Genomic DNA, 19,039 nt, shown 5'->3' on the forward strand with positions numbered 1-19,039 from the left:
AAAGAAAAGAAGCAAACAAATCAAGCAAGAGACTCAGAAATGAAGAGGAAAGAGAACAAAATAAAGTGAAACAAACCCCCCTCGCACTCTGGGTTATGAATATTTTTGCTTTTGCCTTTGCTATAATTTTTTTTCATTCTTCAAAACAAAAATACTCTACCATGCTCTGTGAAGCATGTACACAATTTGAAGGCAATTTCTCGTGCTCTTTTTTTAATGGTGGCGACTCGATTTTTATGAATATTTTTAGTTCCTTATCTAGTCGTGATTTTAGTTACAACATTCATATGTAAGAACTAAATGAGGCAACTTGTCTTCTAAGCTTAATTCACTTGATTGGACTCAACTTCTTAGTGGAGTTACTTTCACTAATCCCAAAATGGGGAGCTTCCACATCCCATTCCCCTCCAACATGAGTTACTTCCATCAATTCCAAAATGGGAGTTTATATAACTTCCATATCCCAGCATCTTAAAACACGAGTTATTAATTAAAACAAATTAATGAAATAACATAATAGTAATTAATTATAATTAGCTATACCAATAAGCATAAACATTGGACACATTATTTCACTATCAGAAAATTTGTGCATTAGAAAAGCATCCGAAACAGCAAAAATGTTACAACTCTAGGAAATAATAAAAAAAAAAGGTAACTTATTTGGCTATTTTCCTACAGTGAAGCTGGTGGGAAAACTGGTGAATGATGTTACTATGGTAATGCTACAGGGGGCTTTCCTTGGAGGCTAGTGTTACAATTACATTAATGTAATGTTAAACTATATATTGGCCAATCTACCAGAATTTGATCCTTTCCTTCGTCTACGCCTCTTTTGGCGAATGCGCCAAAAACTCAAAAGCAAAATACCTGCCAGAAGAAAAAAACATGAAACATAAACAACATAGATATAGTAGTGTCTAAAATTGGATAGAAAAGCATGTGTTTAACTAACCAGTTACTGCAACAACAAATGGAATCAGCCAGTGACCACCAACCAGCATAGGTGCATCAGGCTGCAAGAATTATGAAAGAATTCAGAATATCAGCAATATGCAGTATCTGATAAGAAACATAGAGATCAACACTAAAAAACTAATCCTATAGTTGTTTGTGTTTCATACCTCATCCCCATAGAACAGGCCTAAATACCTGTTCCCCAGAAAATCATCCTTATTACTTCTCACAGTCAACCTAGGACGCCTAATGTTGGAAGCATCAGAGGTTGAATTTAAACCCCTCCCCAAATCAATGGCAGGATATCCGGGCAATCTTCTGTTTCTTCCCCTGACTTGCAAATTGTAGCCCTTAGTTCCCCAGATTTCAAACCTTGTGTCAGTCCTGCAGATCAATTCCTTCCCCACAATAGCTGAAAATGCAGAGAAATTTACATCAGTTCTGCGGGATGGCAACTGATTGTCAGGTTCATACAAAGGAGAATCTTGTTTATTTGAGTCAGAGAAAAGTTCTGGATCTCTAACGTCTTCATTAGTAAAATCTAGCAATTTCCTCAGAAGGGCAAAACAATTCGTAACCATATGACTGCTGTCCAAACAATTGGAGTCCCCATACACAGCTATGCGACCTTCACCCATCACTGTGAGACCAAGAATTGGAGAATCTGCCTGTTTCACCAAAAAAAAAACCATATTACAAAATTAATAAGTATCTCAATGATGAAGATGGAATATGGTTTCAAGATATTATGCTATAAATGAAATTCGATATTCATTTAAAGTCACATAAACTAATTGTTCTTTTGAAGATATTATGATAGGTGATGGTTTAAGGTGTCATCCCACACCTTGGTTGAGCCAGAAGCTTGCAGCACATTCTGTGTGGCTCCACTTTCTGAACTATCTAAGAAAGGAAAGCTATGTACATAGCCACCCCTTGGAAACCTCACTATATCTGTTCCAGAAGCATAACGATTCTGCTCACCCAAAAGTGAAAAATCACCATTCAGAATCTTATCTCCAAAAGCAATCCCAAATGGGGCCAAAAGATCATTAAGTGCAGGAACATTAGCACCTCCAGTGACTGGGGTCCACCAGCTCCGTGTATTGTCATCAAAGAATCTCATCTTTACCATGGTATCTACATTATACCACTCAGAAAAGACAGCTAATCCCAATCCAGTATTTACAACATCATCTCTCAGCTTTTCAATCTCCTCGGTAAAGTACTCATCCTCAAGATCCACCAACAGAAGTGTTCCATACTGTCGAGCATCAAAGCATGTAAGAGGAGAACCAAGTGTTTCAACATAGTAACCAGCATCCCGTAACATGTTGAACATGATGTGAAAATTTGTATGCAGATGATCCCCATGCCAGTCAAGAATGTCATTACGAACATCCAAGGAATCTCTGGGAATATAACCAGGTGGGTATTTGATATTGTGAAACTGATCCCACAAAATTCGTTTTGACCGTGGTGGTGTTGGCACCACATTTAACTTTAATTGAAGCACACATATGCTAATTCGAGGGTCCTTCTCTCCATGAGCCGGGGGGCTAGAAACCCTGAGAGTCACATTACCTTCAATCTTTCCAGAAAACTGTGCACCTTCTTCCTTGATTTGCATGTGAAGGGCCAAATAACCAGTCCAAGGCCAGATGATCTCAGAATAAGTAAAATGTATGCTTAGAAGATTCCCTTCTTCATCAGAAGGATGCCATGTTGGTGGACTATCAACATATCCGACAACACCCATTCCATTCAAAATGGTGGCATTGAAGATGACAGGCATGGCACCTGCATAGAGTGGCTGACGACAGAAAGGCCATGTGTAAGGACAAACTGTATAATCAAGAACACTGGGAAAGATGCTTGCCCTAGGTTTGTAGCTCTTAAGAATCTCATATGATTTTAACCTGAAAATTACATAACCAAGAAAACATGATTAAAAAATGGCTAAAGAATCTGTAAGTCCCTATTACTTTTTGGAAATTTTTAAATAAATCACTACAGTTTAAAAACTATAAATGGGTCCCTTCAATTTCAAAAACTTTTTGAATGTGGTCCCTGAATCTAGTCTTCCTGTTAGGTCCCTACAGGAAGCCGATTAAAAAAAAAATTCAAACCAGAGGAACCCATTTATAGTTACCAACTACAAGGTCCTATGTAAAATGTTTCCAAAAACCACAGGGACCTGAAGATTAATTTAAGAATCTAATGAAAGGCAATTACAATTGTTTATAAAACTGGACCAATAGTAACAATAACTCTGCAAGTATTGCTACAGTAACCTTTATGTCCCAACAAGACATATCTTAAGACAACAAAATAGAGACCTAAACAGGAGTACTTACAGATCAACTCTCCCAGCACCCTGCTCATACATGTTAGGCCCAGAAAGCTTTGCAGCACCCTCAACCAATGCTTGTTTCATGCTTGCTGGGTTTAAGATATTTTTTCTATCAGGTTCAGGAATGACACTGACAAGCAAACAGACAACACCAGCAACTACAGGACTTGCAACACTAGTTCCTGATAAACTTTTACAACCCGCACTAATTTTTGATCCCATTATGTCCCGTCCATATGCAACTATGTCTGGCTTCACGCGGCCATAACTGCAAGTTACAGATGTCAACATATTTTAAAAAACTATTGATGAGTAAGAAACCAAACTTGCATATAAATTAAAGGAGTTACAGAAATAACAGATGACAAGATAACTCATGTATCAAATCAAAAAACTTTTCACAACAGTTAAATATTTGACATGCCATTGTACAATTACTGAGGCTTCACAAAAAGCTCATCACTTCTGAACATAGGATCACTATAAATTGGAAGTGGAGATGATGTGTTATGACCAAACAATGTGGGTATTTAGTTGTTTCATGAACTCAAATATCCATTCTTCACCTAGTAAAAGTGTTTTCCTAAACAGAATGGTTTTTTACAATATCATGCTAGGGAAAAAAACAGAAGTCCTCATTAGAAATACTCAACAAATGCCAGTAGAAGCAGGAATGCTGAAATGTAAGCTATAGAAACAAATAAGTAAATGTTACCCATGAGGAAGCTCCCAGGTACTCATGCCACGCGAGGAAAAGGAGGCTATATGGTCACTATAGTCAATACCACCAACACCAATGACATCACTTTGATCTGCTGGATTGTTCAAAGTTCCATAAAGTGGTCCATCATTTCCAATTGCAGAAACCATGATTATGTTATTCGCTGTTATCTCCCATATCTGTTCAACAAATTAGCATCATAAAGTTATATAAAAGGACAGTTCTGTAATTGGTGAAAGAAATAATTACTGCATGAGTACCAAAAACAAATAATGTCTTCCTAAAATATAACAGTTACAGTAGAGAAACTAACATGTCATGTTATAATTATTCATTAAATAATGGCCCATATCTTCATAAGTAATACATTTTATGATATTCTACCTCAAAATAAACGAAATACAAAACTTAATAATACTATTGAATTAGTGAGCAGGCACAAGAAATATACCTTTTCAACAAATGGGAGATCCAAGTAATCAGGTCCACCTATGCTCAAATTTAGCACATCCATATTGGTAGCAATTGCATAGTTGAAGGCATCAAGGAACCATGATGTATATGACACCTGCAGTAGGCTGAATGAAATCTTCTCAAAATCTTGCAAACTTTTCTAGAATAAAAGTATTATAAGCATAAAAACTAGGGAAAAAATGCATTTATAGCATACTCAAAGTGCATCTAGGTTCTCCCATTTAGAGCTTGCTAACTATTACTCTACCTGGTTAATAAACTTCTGATATTGGAAATTGGATACATATGTGGAATCAAGATATGCAGTTAAAAGAGTTTAACTCAATCCCCTGCCCCTTCCAAATCAAGAGAGTTCAATAATAGCATCCAACAGGCATTACCTGTGCATCAGTGAACACACGAAATGCATAAATCTCTGTATCTGGTGCAAAACCAAGGGACTCAGCATCTACACCAGCAATAACGCCCGCAACAAATGTCCCATGTCCAAGATTATCATTCAAAGTATCTTCATTTGTCCAATTTGTACGCTCCTATAAAGTTCCTCATCATTCAACTCATCCACCATCAACCAAAAATAACCATTCCAAATCAATCATTACCTTGATGTTATGAAAATGAGGGTGATCAGCTCGAATGCCCGTATCAAATATGGCCATCTTGACCTTTGCACCAGTGTACCCTTTCGCCCAAAGATCCTTAGCCCCAAACATTGAAGTAACTTGTGATCTCTGCCACAAACAGAAACACCTCAAAAACATGGGAATGCACTCTTTCAACCATTAAAAAATTCAAATACACCATATTTAAGAGTGTGCTTGGGTGAACCCTACAAAATTGATTTTGAACTAGAGTGATTCATATTTAGATGTCTCATCATAAAAGCAGTCAGTATAAAATATATATATATATGATGCAAAAGCTAAACCTAACGTTGCTTCATGTTTCAACTCAAAATCAATTTTAGACCCAAAATCAGTTACTCGGCATGAGACCAGAGAGATGGCATTTCAACGTGATTTTAGATGATCAATCGTGAATCCAAACACGCAATAATAGCATGTTTGGTTCCACATCCCAAATGTGGATTTCCATGTTTACCAAGAACCAAATAGTTATAACTTCCACATCCCATTCATAATTTCAGGTTTCCAAACACGCTAGAACGCAGCATAGACAAAGCAATACCAATAACCATAACCAAAGGAACCAAATCAAAGTTCAAATCTTTCTTGCTTCCACAAATACCCAACATCATAAAAACCAAAAAACATCACCTGCATCAACAATTCCCGCCCCCACTTGACAGAACTGCTGCGATTACTGGCATGTTCTTCTTCTCCTCCTCCTTCTTCGGCCTCACAAAATGACATCGCAGTGAAGATCTTCCCGGGGCGCTTCTTCTTCCCATCCTCAAACGCACCAACCTTCTTGTCGTTGCGTCTCTGATCCTTCTTTGCCATCAAACCCCTGTTGTAGCTCATGTCCAAGCTCACGTACTTGACCGACCCCAGTTTCCGAATCTCGTCAACCACCGCGGAATCATCGATCGCGACGAGCCCGAAATCGGTGGGGAACTGCGCCGCCGGGTTCTGCCGCGGGATCCACCGCCAGCCTCCTGGGCGGAGTGCGGATTCGAGGTAGGCGCGGTGGCGATCGGCGGCGGCGTAGTGGCTGAAGGCGACGATGTAGTTGGGAGGAGGGGGCGACGGCGAGGAATTGGGGGTTAGGGTTTGGAAGAGGGCGATGGAGAGAAGGAGAAGAGAGAGAGAAAGGGAACTCCATTGGGTGGTGGTGGCCATGGCGATTGGAGGCAGAAAAAAGTTGCTTGTTTTTTTCCTCGTACTACATTGGAGAGAGAGTATGGAACAGAGAAATGAAACAGGGATACATAGCAAATTAGAAAGAGAGAGATTTAAGGTTATGGTGTTGTTGGTTACTTGTTTGTGTTAGGTTCACTTGTCTCAATCATCGTTCCTCTTGCCTTTCTCACTTGTTCTCTTCCTCGGACCCTCTTTATCCATCTAAAACTATTTTATACTACCAGTTTTTTTCTCCTATAACTAATGGTAGGGAATATCATTAATTTTATCATTGGTCTATCAATTAAGTTAGATTTTTGTAGGTTTTTTCTAATCTACACTACTCTTTAATTTAATTTTAAATATATACTATTTGAAACTTTTTCTCTCTCCATTTTATTTTTTTAATTTAAAATATTATAAAATATAAATATTATATAATATAAATTTTTAATTGGTTTTAAAATTACTTATTTATTAAATTAAATTTTATATTTTTTTTAAAGAAAATGATATTATTAAATATAATTATTTTTTTATTATTTAATTTACTTAACATATTTTTTAGGTGAATATTTTTAATATAATTATATTACTAAATATAATTAGTTTGTTTATGTTATTAAATTTAATTAAAAATGAAAAGACTTTTTGTTTAGCGGTTATTATTCTTTGAAATTTTATGGCTATTGTATGAGATAGATGTATCAATTATTGTTTACTGTGTTTTTAGTTTATTTTAATACTACTAACTAATTTTCTTATTTGTTAAATTAATAAATATAACAAAAAAAAATATCAACAACACATAAATTTAACTATAAAATTACATATAAAGTAACTAAAAAATTGTACTCTAATTTTATTCAATTTTTTTATTTTTCTGCATCTGTATATTTTTTCTTTACAAAAATAAAAAAAAATTTAATTTAATAAATAAGTAATTTTAAAACTAATTAAATAAATTATATAATATAATATTTATATTTTATAATATTTTAAATTTTAAAAAAAAAACAAAAATGAGAGAGAATGTTACACGTAGATCGAAAAAGAGTAAGAGAGAAGGAATATTTACGAAAAAAACCAATTTTTGTACGTGAAATTTTTTTAATCATATTTTTTCTATTCATAAATTTAAATCTAAGACATTGTTTAAAAAAATCGAGTTTAGATCATTTGAATCAATAATTTATTTTATTTAGCATCAAATATTAATTAATATCATTTTTTGTAATATTAATATGTAATTATCTATCTCTATCATATACTTATAGATAGATAATTAAATTGAATTGAAATATAATGATCCAATGTTTTTTTTTCTCCCAATACAATGACCCTATGTTTGTATTGAAATAAAATGAAAGAAAATAGAAAGAGAGATAATATAGAAATACCAAATTCCTGTCAAAATGCAAAAAGGAAGTTATTTATGTGAAATTCCATAGAAAAAACTTTTTGCTAAATTGGAATATAGTGAAAGGGAAATATATTTTTTTAATCTAAATATGGAGTAGAAACTATTTTTTATATAATTCAGTACGAGTTTAATAATAATATAATTTACTTATTTAGAAGGAAAAAATGAATAGAAATAAGAAAGTTAAAAGAAGGTACATATTTTAATATTATTTTTTTTTAGCTAAAATATATTTTCATCTTTCTATTTCTTAAATCTATGATTTTAATTTTCTTATTTTTTTTAATTAAGACATTCTATTTTTCATTTTTAATTGAAATATTACATTTATTATTTTTTAAAAATTTATAATTTGAGTCGTTGTGTCCTATTTTAAATATTGATTTATGTATTTTATAAACTAACATATATCTATTTATTATTCACATCATAATTTTTTTAAAAATTATTTAATTGATAACAAATTTAACTTATTAAAAAAATTAAAAATATACATAGTCCAAAATTGATAAAAAGGATTAAAATTATATTTTTTTAAAAAAAGTGGATGACTAAATACTTCAATTAAATAAAAGGAGACTAAAAATTTATAAAAGTATATGAAGACTACCATGTCGGGTTTTAAAAAAAATAGAAAAAAAAATTACATTTTAATTTTTATGGAAAAATAGTTTTATTGCACTGACAGTCAAACAGTATGAGTTACCAGTTCAAACTAATTTTTGTTGTGACAGAAAGCAGCTATGGCGCGAGGGCTAATCCTATCTTCGTTAACACTCACTGCAACAACAACTTGTCTCTTTGCTTCCATCTCCAAAACCCCGCCAAAAAGTTTCAATCTTTCATTTGGTCTTAAACTTATTCACCATCACTATCATCTTCTTCCATTGCTCTGCTCCTTCAGCGTCTATTCTTCCCCTTCCCAATGCTCAATCGACATGTCCAAAAACACAGAAACATTTTCCAGGCGAATGGCCATGGCTGGACTCGAACCCCATCACCGAATTGGTCAGCTTCTCTTCGTGTCACTCATCTTCCCTGCAGAAAAATTGAATCTTTTTGGAAAATTTTGCTATTTGCTCAACTTGGTGTGTGCCCTTTTTGTTATAGTGTTGTGTCAGAATCAAACTTAAGTACTATGCTGATGAATTGAAAAGGGTGGAAAAATGCAGCTTCTAGAATATTATCAATGTTTTTTTTATTGGTAAATGTTAATTGTTAGTATTTGTTAGCATGAGGAATCAGACCCGCCACTTTTCCCTTCTTCCCCTCTTTCTTAACCACCCAACCAACCTTATATCTTCATTGAATATTATCAATGTCCTAGTGATGCAATGAACCTACTGGCTCAAGGCATTGCTTATTAACTATTTGATGATATGATGCCACTTTTCGTATCAGCTCTGGGAGTGTCCGGTGGCCCTGACAGTATGGCACTCTGTGTGTTAACTGCTGGATGGAAAACTGCTGGTGCTGATGCTGTCACGCCTGAGAATGGTGGTTTCATAGATGGACTACTTGCAATAATTGTTGATCATGGTCTACGAGCAGAGAGCAAAGAGGAGGCAAATATTGTTTCTCACCGAGTTTCAAAAATGGGTGTGTCCAAATTTGGCTGCTTTATCTGTATTGCAGGAATGGAACATGGATTTTCTTGTGTTAAATTTTTCGCATGACCTTGTCATATGAAAATCATGTCTCTGTCTTTCTTTAGTGACATTAAATGAATGAGACTTTATCAAAAATTTGTGAAGGTTTGTAGGGAGAAAGACAGACACCAATTTTTTTCATGGCAAGGTTATGTGAAAATTTAACATTAGAAGATTTATTTTCTGTGATTGCATAGTATGGTAATGTGACTCTCAAGTTATTGAACTTATAAGTTTGGCTGACATAACATAACATAGACACTTATTGCAGGAATCAGATGTGAGATTGCATGCTGCGATTGGCCAAGTGGCAGGCCAAAACAGGGTCAGTTGCAGGAAGCTGCCCGTGAAATGAGGTATCGTATCAATACATTTTGTTAAAGAAGTATTAGATATCTGTTCTAGGAACTTTGATGAAGTATACTAACTACAGATTTTTTGTTTATTGAACTTTAGGTATCAAATCTTTCAAGAAGTTTGTGCCCAACACCGGATTGGGGTATTGCTTATTGCGCATCATGCTGATGATCAGGTTTGATTGACAATACTTTATGTTTATCTGTATCTGTAATTCTTCATCTCCCCACATTATTTTGATGAACTGCATCTCAGTGTCACATGTTGGAGCTCTAGGCCTTTATGATGGATCATAAAGTGATTTATTAATGTTGGCGCATAGACAGTCTGCATATGGTTAAATACTTGAGAGAATATTTTGAAGAAATAATTGAAATTTTGAGTGGGAAATGGCTAAATGTGGCGTTTTATTATTCTGTAAGATTGAAGGCTTGTTCAAGATGTTAGACATGTAGTGATTATTGAGAAACAATGCAGGCCGAGTTATTTATTTTAAGGCTTTCTCGAAATAGTGGTGTGCTTGGACTTGCGGGCATGCCTTTTACCTCCCAGATTTTCCCTACATATAAACAGTCCTACAGGGAAGTTCAAGCAAACCAGGGCATCCTTGTTGTGCGGCCTCTTCTGGAATTTTCAAAGGAAGATATGTACAAGGTTGGTTCTGAATATGCATTGCTCTTTTTTTTTTCTCCTATGCCTCACATTTGAATTCATACTTGATAATTTGAAATTTTTTTATCTGTACAGATATGCCAAGGAGGTAGTGAGAATTGGGTAGAAGACCCAACTAATCAAAGTCCATTATATGTACGTAATAGGATAAGAATGGTGCTGAATAATTTGTCATCCTGTAAGTTGTGATAATGAGATTTATCATTTCTTTAATATTAATTTAAGAAATTTTGAAGTTCTAGCCATGATTCCTTTTGGGTTAAAACTTAAAAGCACTCATTCTGCTTCATCCCAAACTCATTGGATTGTTTGTAAACATGGTTCTTATACAGTGTAGTGCACATGCAATTGAAAAAATATCAATGTCTGGAGTAAAGAGAAGAAAGTGAATTTGGTTCTCTATTCTTAATCATTTTGAGACAAGATTGTTCTATTGGCTTCTGCCTCTCCATGTTATTCAGTACATAGATTCTTCTATGGAGTCTGTCTGTTAGATTTGGAGACGAACTGGGCAGTTGTTGTAATAGCTTTTATTTGGAGGTTTTTCTTTATTTGTATTTGGTGGTTTTCAATTTTCTAATGGGGATCTAATTTCCTCCCTCCTTTTGTTCCTTCTGTTCTAATGACAGGTCTTCTAAGTTCTAATTTCTACATTAGCCTTCAATTTGCATCAATAGTCAATTCTATATATAATTAAATTGAAAAAGAAAAATGAGAAAGGCTGGAGGAGAAATACTTAAACAACAAAATAGGATAGTAGGTGGAGATAGAAGATGGAAATTGGAAAATTAATACTTGTAGTACATTGATAACTAACCATTTAAAGTGTAAACTAAAAAGTAGATTTTAACTCACCTTAAAAATATGATGACTTCCATAACTACTATGCCTAATATGGTTGTTATGACTGATAGAATCAGTTCTGAATAAATAGGAAAAACTGGAAAATAAGACAAACCTCAAACACTAGCTCAAAATCAGATTGGCATGTGAACTGAGTTAGAGAGACAATCACTATTATTCATAACTTCATGTGGCTCTAGTATTCTGTTACCACTCTTCCCATTCCTGCTTTAAACCTTTTTAATGGTTTGTTTACTAACACTCCTTTCAATAGGGTGTTTTTGGCACTATAGGGTGAGGACTAATTTCTCAAACAATTAGATAGATTCACTGTTCATGCATTGCTAGCCTCCTGCCATGTCCTGGGGCAAGCACAACATACTCTGAGAAGTTGTCCTCTGCAATGTCTGCTAAAAATTGAGCGTGTGTTAATATATCAAAGAAACTTTCAAACATTTTATATATGGTGTTGAAGATTTGGTGGTGTAGTCATGACTTATATGGGAAACACGCTTTGAGTTATCTAAATGACTTTTTTTTCTCAATATTTCCAGCTACATTCAAGTTTGAGCTCCAAGCACTGATTTCTGCATGCCGAATAACACGCACATATGTTGATCAAATTGGCTATAGCTTGATAGGTGATGCTGTGGTTATCAAGGATGTGAGTATCCCTTAACTACTTATTCCATTGATTCCCTATTTGGTTAATGCTTGAAGTATGGAATTACTAATTAACTATGTTGAATTGTTGATGTTGCTATGAAAAATAGTACATGTAAGCCCTTTGTCTTTTTGTTTCTCTTATTATGTTAATCTATTTCCCTGGAATTTACTATTATCCTGTATGTTGGGATTTTGGGTTGGTTTCTGTTTGCAGCATGGGTATGCTGTTATTGATTTACAGATTCTTTGTCCTTTGAAAGTTGAGGATATATGCCTGATGAAGTTTCTTTCCTTGGTATTGCAGGTACTTCTGATCTTATATATGATTACTTTCCTTTCAAACTTTGTTTATACATGAATATTCTCCTAATAGTGGTCAAACTTTTTGTTTCAGTTTGTATCACAAAGGCAGAGGCAAATCAGAGGTAATGCTTTGAAATTGCTAATGGACTACATTCGTACTTTTCCGTGCAAGGTAAATGTGCTTCCATTAAATTGCTTTGTTCCTGGAAAGTGTTAAAAGTCTATCTAATATTGCCTTTACTGCAAACAAGTCTAGAAGGGATTAACTTAGACCATTGTATTTTTTACCTTGTTAATAGACACACAAGTATTTTAGCCTTAAATATTTGATTGATTTCAACATTCTTAACTTTTCATTTTGTCCTCAATTATCCTGTAGAATTCTGTTACAGCAGCAGGTTGTTACCTTTGCCCGGATCCTGGTTCTAGAGGGTTCAGAGTCTTGGTCTGCTGCTGTTCTGATGATTGTGCTTTGCCTTCAAAGATTGAATATTTTGAGTCACATTCTCAAGGACAAGGGTGTTGTGTTGCCAATGAGTTAGGAGAGATTATAGAGGCTGAGAAGTCATATGCAAATCACTTGGTTCTGGATGCATCAGATGTCCACTTTTTGGATGTAAATCCTGAGTTAGTTTTGACTGAAGCCAAAAAGCTAAACATAATTGGTGAATCAACCTACAATACTGTTCTTGCATTGCAGAAGCAAGAAACTGCTCACTTCAGGTCTAAAACTGAGGTCATTTCTGACTCTGCTTCAAAGCATGGGGTTACCCCTTTTAGCAAATCACTTCAGCCAGGGCAGTTCTGTTACTTGATGGATCGATTCATTCTCACATGGAAATTGAAAACTAATACTGATAATGATGAACTTTCTGGTTTAGTTGGTTATGAAATGGATATGGGTGAGGAAACCAGAAGCTTGTGTTGCACATCTTGTGTAACTGGTAATAATAAAGTACCTGAGGTGCGACACATGATAGAATCTGATTGGCTGTATCTTGCTGAGTTATCAAAATATCCACTTTCCAAAAACTTCCCTCAATACGAGGTTGAATCAGTGAATGGAACTGAGCGGATAATGGACAGAACATCTCTGTGTTTGCACTATGCCAGTGTATCAGCAAAACAAGCTCTCCGCTTGTTAAAATCTATCCCAGTTGCTGCAAGGAGAAGTCTTCCTGTTCTGATCAATCAACAAGGACAATTGCTAAGCATTCCAGTAAGTTGACCTCTCTCACTGTAATGTCTTCACAGTGGTAATAAATTACTCTCCCTTTTTTTGCCTTGTTTTACAAGTTGTCTGAATTCGTTTTCTGAAGGAAAAGTTTAATATGATGAATACAATCTGAATATTTTGATAATCCTTTTAACTAATGCCACCAAATAATCAGTAGACATCCTCTAATATTTTTATTCTTTCTATTTGTAATATTTTGCCTTGTTGTCATCACTTGTCTTTTGGGACCTGATTCTACATTCCTTAATATTTCAGAGTGTTAATTTCAAGCACTGCCCCTTCTTGATGGTGCATATGGAATTTAAGCCAAAAATACCACTTGGGGGAGGTCATACCTCATTCATATAGCAAAATAGTGACATGACACTAAAGATCATGATTGCAAGAATGTTTTGGTGGTTGGTTCCCCAGTTTGAAATGAGACAAGTTGTAACCATCCCTGACGCCAGCACATCTCAAGTCAACCAAAAGGGACACATCAAAATGGAATGATCGATATCCAAGATCTGGCCGCCAGCAACCACCATCTGCTTCTCTTACCAAACAAAGTTCGACTTCCACTCTCGGACCTTGCACAAATTGAGCAAGAGGGGTGCTAGATCTTAGGCCAATGGATATGAAAGTGTGCAAAGATGTCATCATTAATGATAGGTATAGAATTTGCAGAAGCAACTGAGCAGCATATTCGAATTACCTCTTCAAAGTTTTACAGTTAAGCTTCTGTCAGGCTTTCTTAGAGTTGACACATGTACATGTCTGAAATAACACAAAGGGCACAAGCTTGTTGCTAATGCTGACAGGCAAATCCTCTTAGGAAACCTGGTAAGTCTGAGAGGGGAGATTTCTTATATGGACTGTAGATTCATTTTTTTGTTGTGGACTCTCTTCTAAAACTAAACTTTATTACATGCTCAAATTCATGTAGTTATGGACTCAATAAATTGCTTATAGCATGAGAATGATGAGGAGATTGAATAACTATTTGATGATTCACCCTGTACCTTAGTAATTTTTTCATTTTGTTGCAACAACAAAATCCAAAAAAAAAAATCAAAACAAAACAAAATCACTTATCAACTCCTTTCACACTTCACAGGAAAAAGAGCCTGAAACCTTCTTTTTTTTTTTTTTGGAAGAAAAAGAGCCTGAAACTTGCAAATTAGATCTTCTCCAGTCAATTTTGTGGGCATAAAAAATTCAACCAAAATCTCAACTGATGATCATCATTGTATGGTAATTAAGGAAGTATGCAATCTTTGCCCATTTGATAACAACTATGGAACTGGTTGCTAATGCTTGGCGAAGCATTGGTGTTCTAAAAGATGCCAATGGAATTCTAAATTGTTTGAAGAAGAATGTTAGCTAGGTTAAAATCTTGGAAGCCACAAGGTAGCACAGTGAAGATCATGGAGAGGATTTATCAAGAGACAAAAATGTAAGGGAAACATGAGAAGCAAAATGATAGTCAAAGCATCTGACAGTAAGCAGTATGCTGCTACCATTTCCATTGTTTTTACTGGTTCAAAGTTCTTTGATTGTTACTAGGCAGCAAAATCAAAATCAAATTGTTAAGCCTTTCCTTTGCTGTTGCAGAATGGGGTCAATATACTAAGGAGAATACATTCATTTTGCTTCATGCAGTGCAACTTGCCAATGTTGTTTTTCCAAGGAGATTGTAAATAGCATTCATGGAGTTCAGATTAAATTTTTACCAATTTTTTTTTCTTTTAAATTGTATACTTTGCATTGCTCCTAGTACTCATGCTTCCACTCTACTGAATTGTATGATGGACACCGTGTAACAGAATTAACTAATTCACTTTGCTTTGCACATGCAAATTACAGAGAAAATTTTCTCATAACCACATTCTTGATTTTGGCATGACCTCGTTAACAATGAGATGGGAGGAAATTCTTGAACTATTGGTTTTTCTCTTTGCTTTATATGTGGGGTTTGGTTCTGTGAATAAGGACTTTGTAGTTGTTTATATGACTACTTACACCCTGCAAGGAAAACTACTACTAGGATAATTTTTGGGTCAGTTTGGTTTAAGGAGATGTGTTCTAATTTTATTTTTCCTTTTCACTAATACTTTAACAATATCTCATTATTTTTATTTTGTTTTTTGTTCGTAAAGGTTTGAGCAAGACATTTTTTAAAATAAATCATGACATGAAGGGAGAATAAGATGAGATATTTGTAAAGTGTACCTATGCCTAAAGCTAGTAAGAGGGGTGTCAAAAAGTGAATAAGGACTTTTTAGTTGCTCATCATCAATATGCTCCTTTTATTCAGTTAAGCTAAACTAATGCATGGAAGGTGCTTTAAAGGGAAAATAAAAAAAGGCAGGGTATGGAACCACTGACCCAACGTATTCCTAAGTGTATGTTTGGTATAATGGAAAAAAAAAATGAGAGTTTTGACTTAAGTTAGAGAATAAAAATGTGAGTTTTATCAAATTTTACTATGTATTTCATTCTTTTTTTTTTTTTATCTTCTCTCACTTCTACCAAATAACCTCTAACTGTCATACAAATTATTACATTCTCCACAAATTAAATGATGTTTGGCCGTCACCTATAAATCACTCTTCCAAGCTATTCAGTGTCATTTTGCAACCACCATTAATTCTTTTTACGCTATAGGAGTACATTGCTACTATTTGCATTATCAAAATCAAAATCAAAATTTATTACAAACGAAGGTTGCTATTATTGTGATCCTTGTTAGTAACTTGAATAAAAAATATCCCACAAACTGTTGCATTATCAAATGGTGGTAAATATTATTGTGACCCTCATTAATTTGCGAGACCATCATAGAATATTCGTACAAGCCTAACTAGACATTTGGCAATAGGATTAGGAAGAGCCTAATTTGGTCACTGCATCAATTGAAATTCAAGTTAGCTAGCTAGCTTGTTTTGTTGAATGTGATTTTTTTAGTTTGCGTTAGGAAAATCCTCTTAACTATTACATTAGTAGGCTCATAGTGCAGGATTGGCTCATGGTTAATAAAAAAAAATTAGCCGTAGAATTTTTTTTAGAATTAAAATATAAATTTTATAGGCTAAAAAAATATACTTATTAAACTTTAGGAATTAAAAAATTCACTTATTAAGTATAGAGATTAAAAACAATAAATTTAAAAATTATAGCAACTATGACTAATTTTTTAAATCTATTTTTAAATGTAGCTAGCCAATTTTAATCAATGTCTTCTCTTGACCATAGAGGTTAAAGGCCATCTTATAATTCATGCGGTTAAGAAGAATATGAAAATTTTAAAATTAATCCTTGAAACACCTTCTTATGACATGGCATCCGCAACAATTTCTACCCTTTATATTGAATCCCTTCTGTCGATTGATCCTTTAGAAAGAGCATAATTAATGTGACAATGGAGTCGTATTTAATAGTATTTGAAACACTAGTACCCTTTATATTGCATCTCTTCGTAACCATGCTGTTTCTTCCAGAAGCAAATAAGCCATTGATTTTGCATTGAACTTTCAATTTGTCCTGCAGCAAAACAAACCAGCAAAAATATTCTAAAAAGTATTCTAATCCTAACGAAAATAAAACAAATTTTCAAATTTCTATTTATTAAGTTTAAATTAAAAAAGATAAATGAATTGAACGAAAGCAAAAAAGACTTATCAATATATGTGTGTACCACGGTGAATAACAGCTACATTTTGCCTGTGTGACATTGTATTAAAATATCATAGTTATCTATATTAATTCGTTGTCTACAACAAGGAGCGTGTGAAAAAATTATTGTAAGGTCTAGGACCATTAATCCATTATGATTCCGACCATTTTTTGGTACTAACAAGTAATCGAGCCTTATTAATTCTGTTTCATAAACTAAAAAATTGATTATAGTATGTCATGCAAAGATTAATCACAACTATAAATAAATATGTGATATTGTGATGGTTTGTCCTAAGGTGAGGCATCGTGGGATGGTTTGGGTTTCATGTGAATGGATCACCAGAAAAATTATTGATAGTCATAAATCAAGATTTTCTCACCAAATTAAGGGTTAGGATCCTCTCCATTTCTTACTCTTCTAAGCCAACAAGTTCATTGGATCCTTTTATTTTAGCGCCAACTAGTTTTTTTTTTTCACTTTTAACAGAGCAAAACAAAAGAATCTTAACAAAATATTATGTATTTATTTAACCACAAAATCAGAAAAAAAATAAAATAAAAAAGAATCCCTCGTTTTCAACCCGTGCGTTTTTCAATTATTCGATTGCACCCAATCAGAAGCCTCCACGTAGCCAGCATCTAGGACTCCATTATTATGCCAAAGCACACATGTCGCATCTCCACTGAATTTTCTACCTACCGTGGTGCTTGTTCCACCGGATAATCCTTCACGTGAGAAAATAAACAAATGAATAGATAATTAAATTAGCCATAAATTCTAAGGCATATCAAGTATAAAAACTAATTTTAAGATTTTTTAAATGTATATTTTCTAGAAAATATATCATACATTATACAGATGTTTTTTATTTTTGAAAAATAATAAAAATAATATAGTTAATTCAAGTAATCAAGTAAAAAATAGTTAATATATTAAAAACTCAATTTGTGAATTGGAGTAACTAATATATTGAAAAAATTGTGAATATGACTGAATAATATATGGGATTAAAACTCATATCAAAATTTCAAATCAATTAAAATTGAGATTTGAAAGAAAAATCTTAATGTAAAACAAAAATTTAAAAACAATGCTTAATTTGTACTTTTGCCTTGGTAGATGTGCATTTTTGGCTTCTCATTTTTCTTTTGAATTTGTTATCTTAACTTTTAATATTTTAAATTTAGTCTTTTATTTTTTTCAATTATTATATACCATAATTTTTGTTTATTTAAAATTCCTAAGTTATCATTTTTTTTTCAAAATATCTATGAGACGAAAATCATGAAATCCAGTCAATTAAAAAAAATGTGAAATATAATATTTTATGTAAATAAAAAGAGACAAAAGGACTTGAATACAACAATTAAAAACTTGATAAATTAAATTCAAACAAAAATTACTGAAGGGTTGAAATCTCTCGTTAGTCATATATAATAATAGAACAATAAAAATATAGTGAGACCTAAAATTAATTAATCATTCAATAAAAAATATAAGAATAATAAATAATGATTAACTCACATATCACAAGAAAGAAAATGCCTGAACATTAAGGGTAAAGACTTATATTTATAGAATAAAGGTTAATTGATAAGACTAATTTGTTTATCTTTAAAGACTAATTAAAATACATAGTTAATTTTTTTATTAATTACAGAAACTCTTTTAAGAAAAACTAAAAATCTCAAGAAGTAGTATCAATGTTTTTCCATATGGTAGAAAATAATATTTTCCCAAAAAACCTTAAAGAATATTACGGAAAAAATTACTTTTTTATTTTAAACTCAAACTAATAAAATTTTCATTTTTATATTAAAAATTTAAAGAACTACTTTAACTAATAAAATATCCATTTAAATATTTATTAAACTCACACACACATATGTAAACATATTTAATATCTTAAAATATAAAAATATTT

The 19,039-nt window shown here is 33.3% G+C and overlaps 2 protein-coding genes across 5 annotated transcripts; one reads left to right on the forward strand and one right to left on the reverse strand.

Annotated features, from left to right (window-relative positions):
* Positions 1 to 570: 570 nt before the first annotated feature.
* LOC100797547 (subtilisin-like protease SBT6.1) lies at positions 571 to 6,504 on the reverse strand. Of its 4 annotated transcripts, XM_003534153.5 has the most exons (10): positions 5,783 to 6,502; positions 5,108 to 5,236; positions 4,886 to 5,038; positions 4,483 to 4,599; positions 4,026 to 4,210; positions 3,315 to 3,578; positions 1,805 to 2,876; positions 1,125 to 1,625; positions 956 to 1,016; positions 571 to 870 (listed from the first exon to the last, which is right to left on the reverse strand). In XM_003534153.5, exons 1-10 carry the CDS (start codon positions 6,305 to 6,307, stop codon positions 782 to 784), a joined length of 3,096 nt encoding a protein of 1,031 aa, XP_003534201.1. In that variant the 5' UTR covers positions 6,308 to 6,502; the 3' UTR covers positions 571 to 781. The 4 variants fall into 4 exon arrangements, with proteins under 4 accessions (XP_003534201.1, XP_040860947.1, XP_040860946.1 ...); XM_041005012.1 differs by lacking the exons at positions 571 to 870; positions 956 to 1,016 and having other exon boundaries at positions 1,210 to 1,369; positions 1,536 to 1,625; positions 5,783 to 6,504; XM_006587455.4 differs by lacking the exons at positions 571 to 870; positions 956 to 1,016 and having other exon boundaries at positions 1,210 to 1,369; positions 1,482 to 1,625; positions 5,783 to 6,504.
* A 1,949-nt stretch (positions 6,505 to 8,453) lies between these two features.
* On the forward strand, positions 8,454 to 14,280 carry LOC100777173 (uncharacterized). The gene is made up of 11 exons (XM_003533342.5): positions 8,454 to 8,738; positions 9,132 to 9,329; positions 9,651 to 9,735; positions 9,836 to 9,911; positions 10,214 to 10,390; positions 10,484 to 10,586; positions 11,806 to 11,915; positions 12,132 to 12,221; positions 12,312 to 12,392; positions 12,600 to 13,439; positions 13,713 to 14,280. Exons 1-11 carry the CDS (start codon positions 8,474 to 8,476, stop codon positions 13,803 to 13,805), a joined length of 2,118 nt encoding a protein of 705 aa, XP_003533390.1. The 5' UTR covers positions 8,454 to 8,473; the 3' UTR covers positions 13,806 to 14,280.
* Positions 14,281 to 19,039: the final 4,759 nt, after the last annotated feature.

The sequence above is a fragment of the Glycine max genome, chromosome 9 (assembly GCF_000004515.6).
Source record: "Glycine max cultivar Williams 82 chromosome 9, Glycine_max_v4.0, whole genome shotgun sequence".
Taxonomy (NCBI): Eukaryota; Viridiplantae; Streptophyta; class Magnoliopsida; order Fabales; family Fabaceae; genus Glycine; species Glycine max.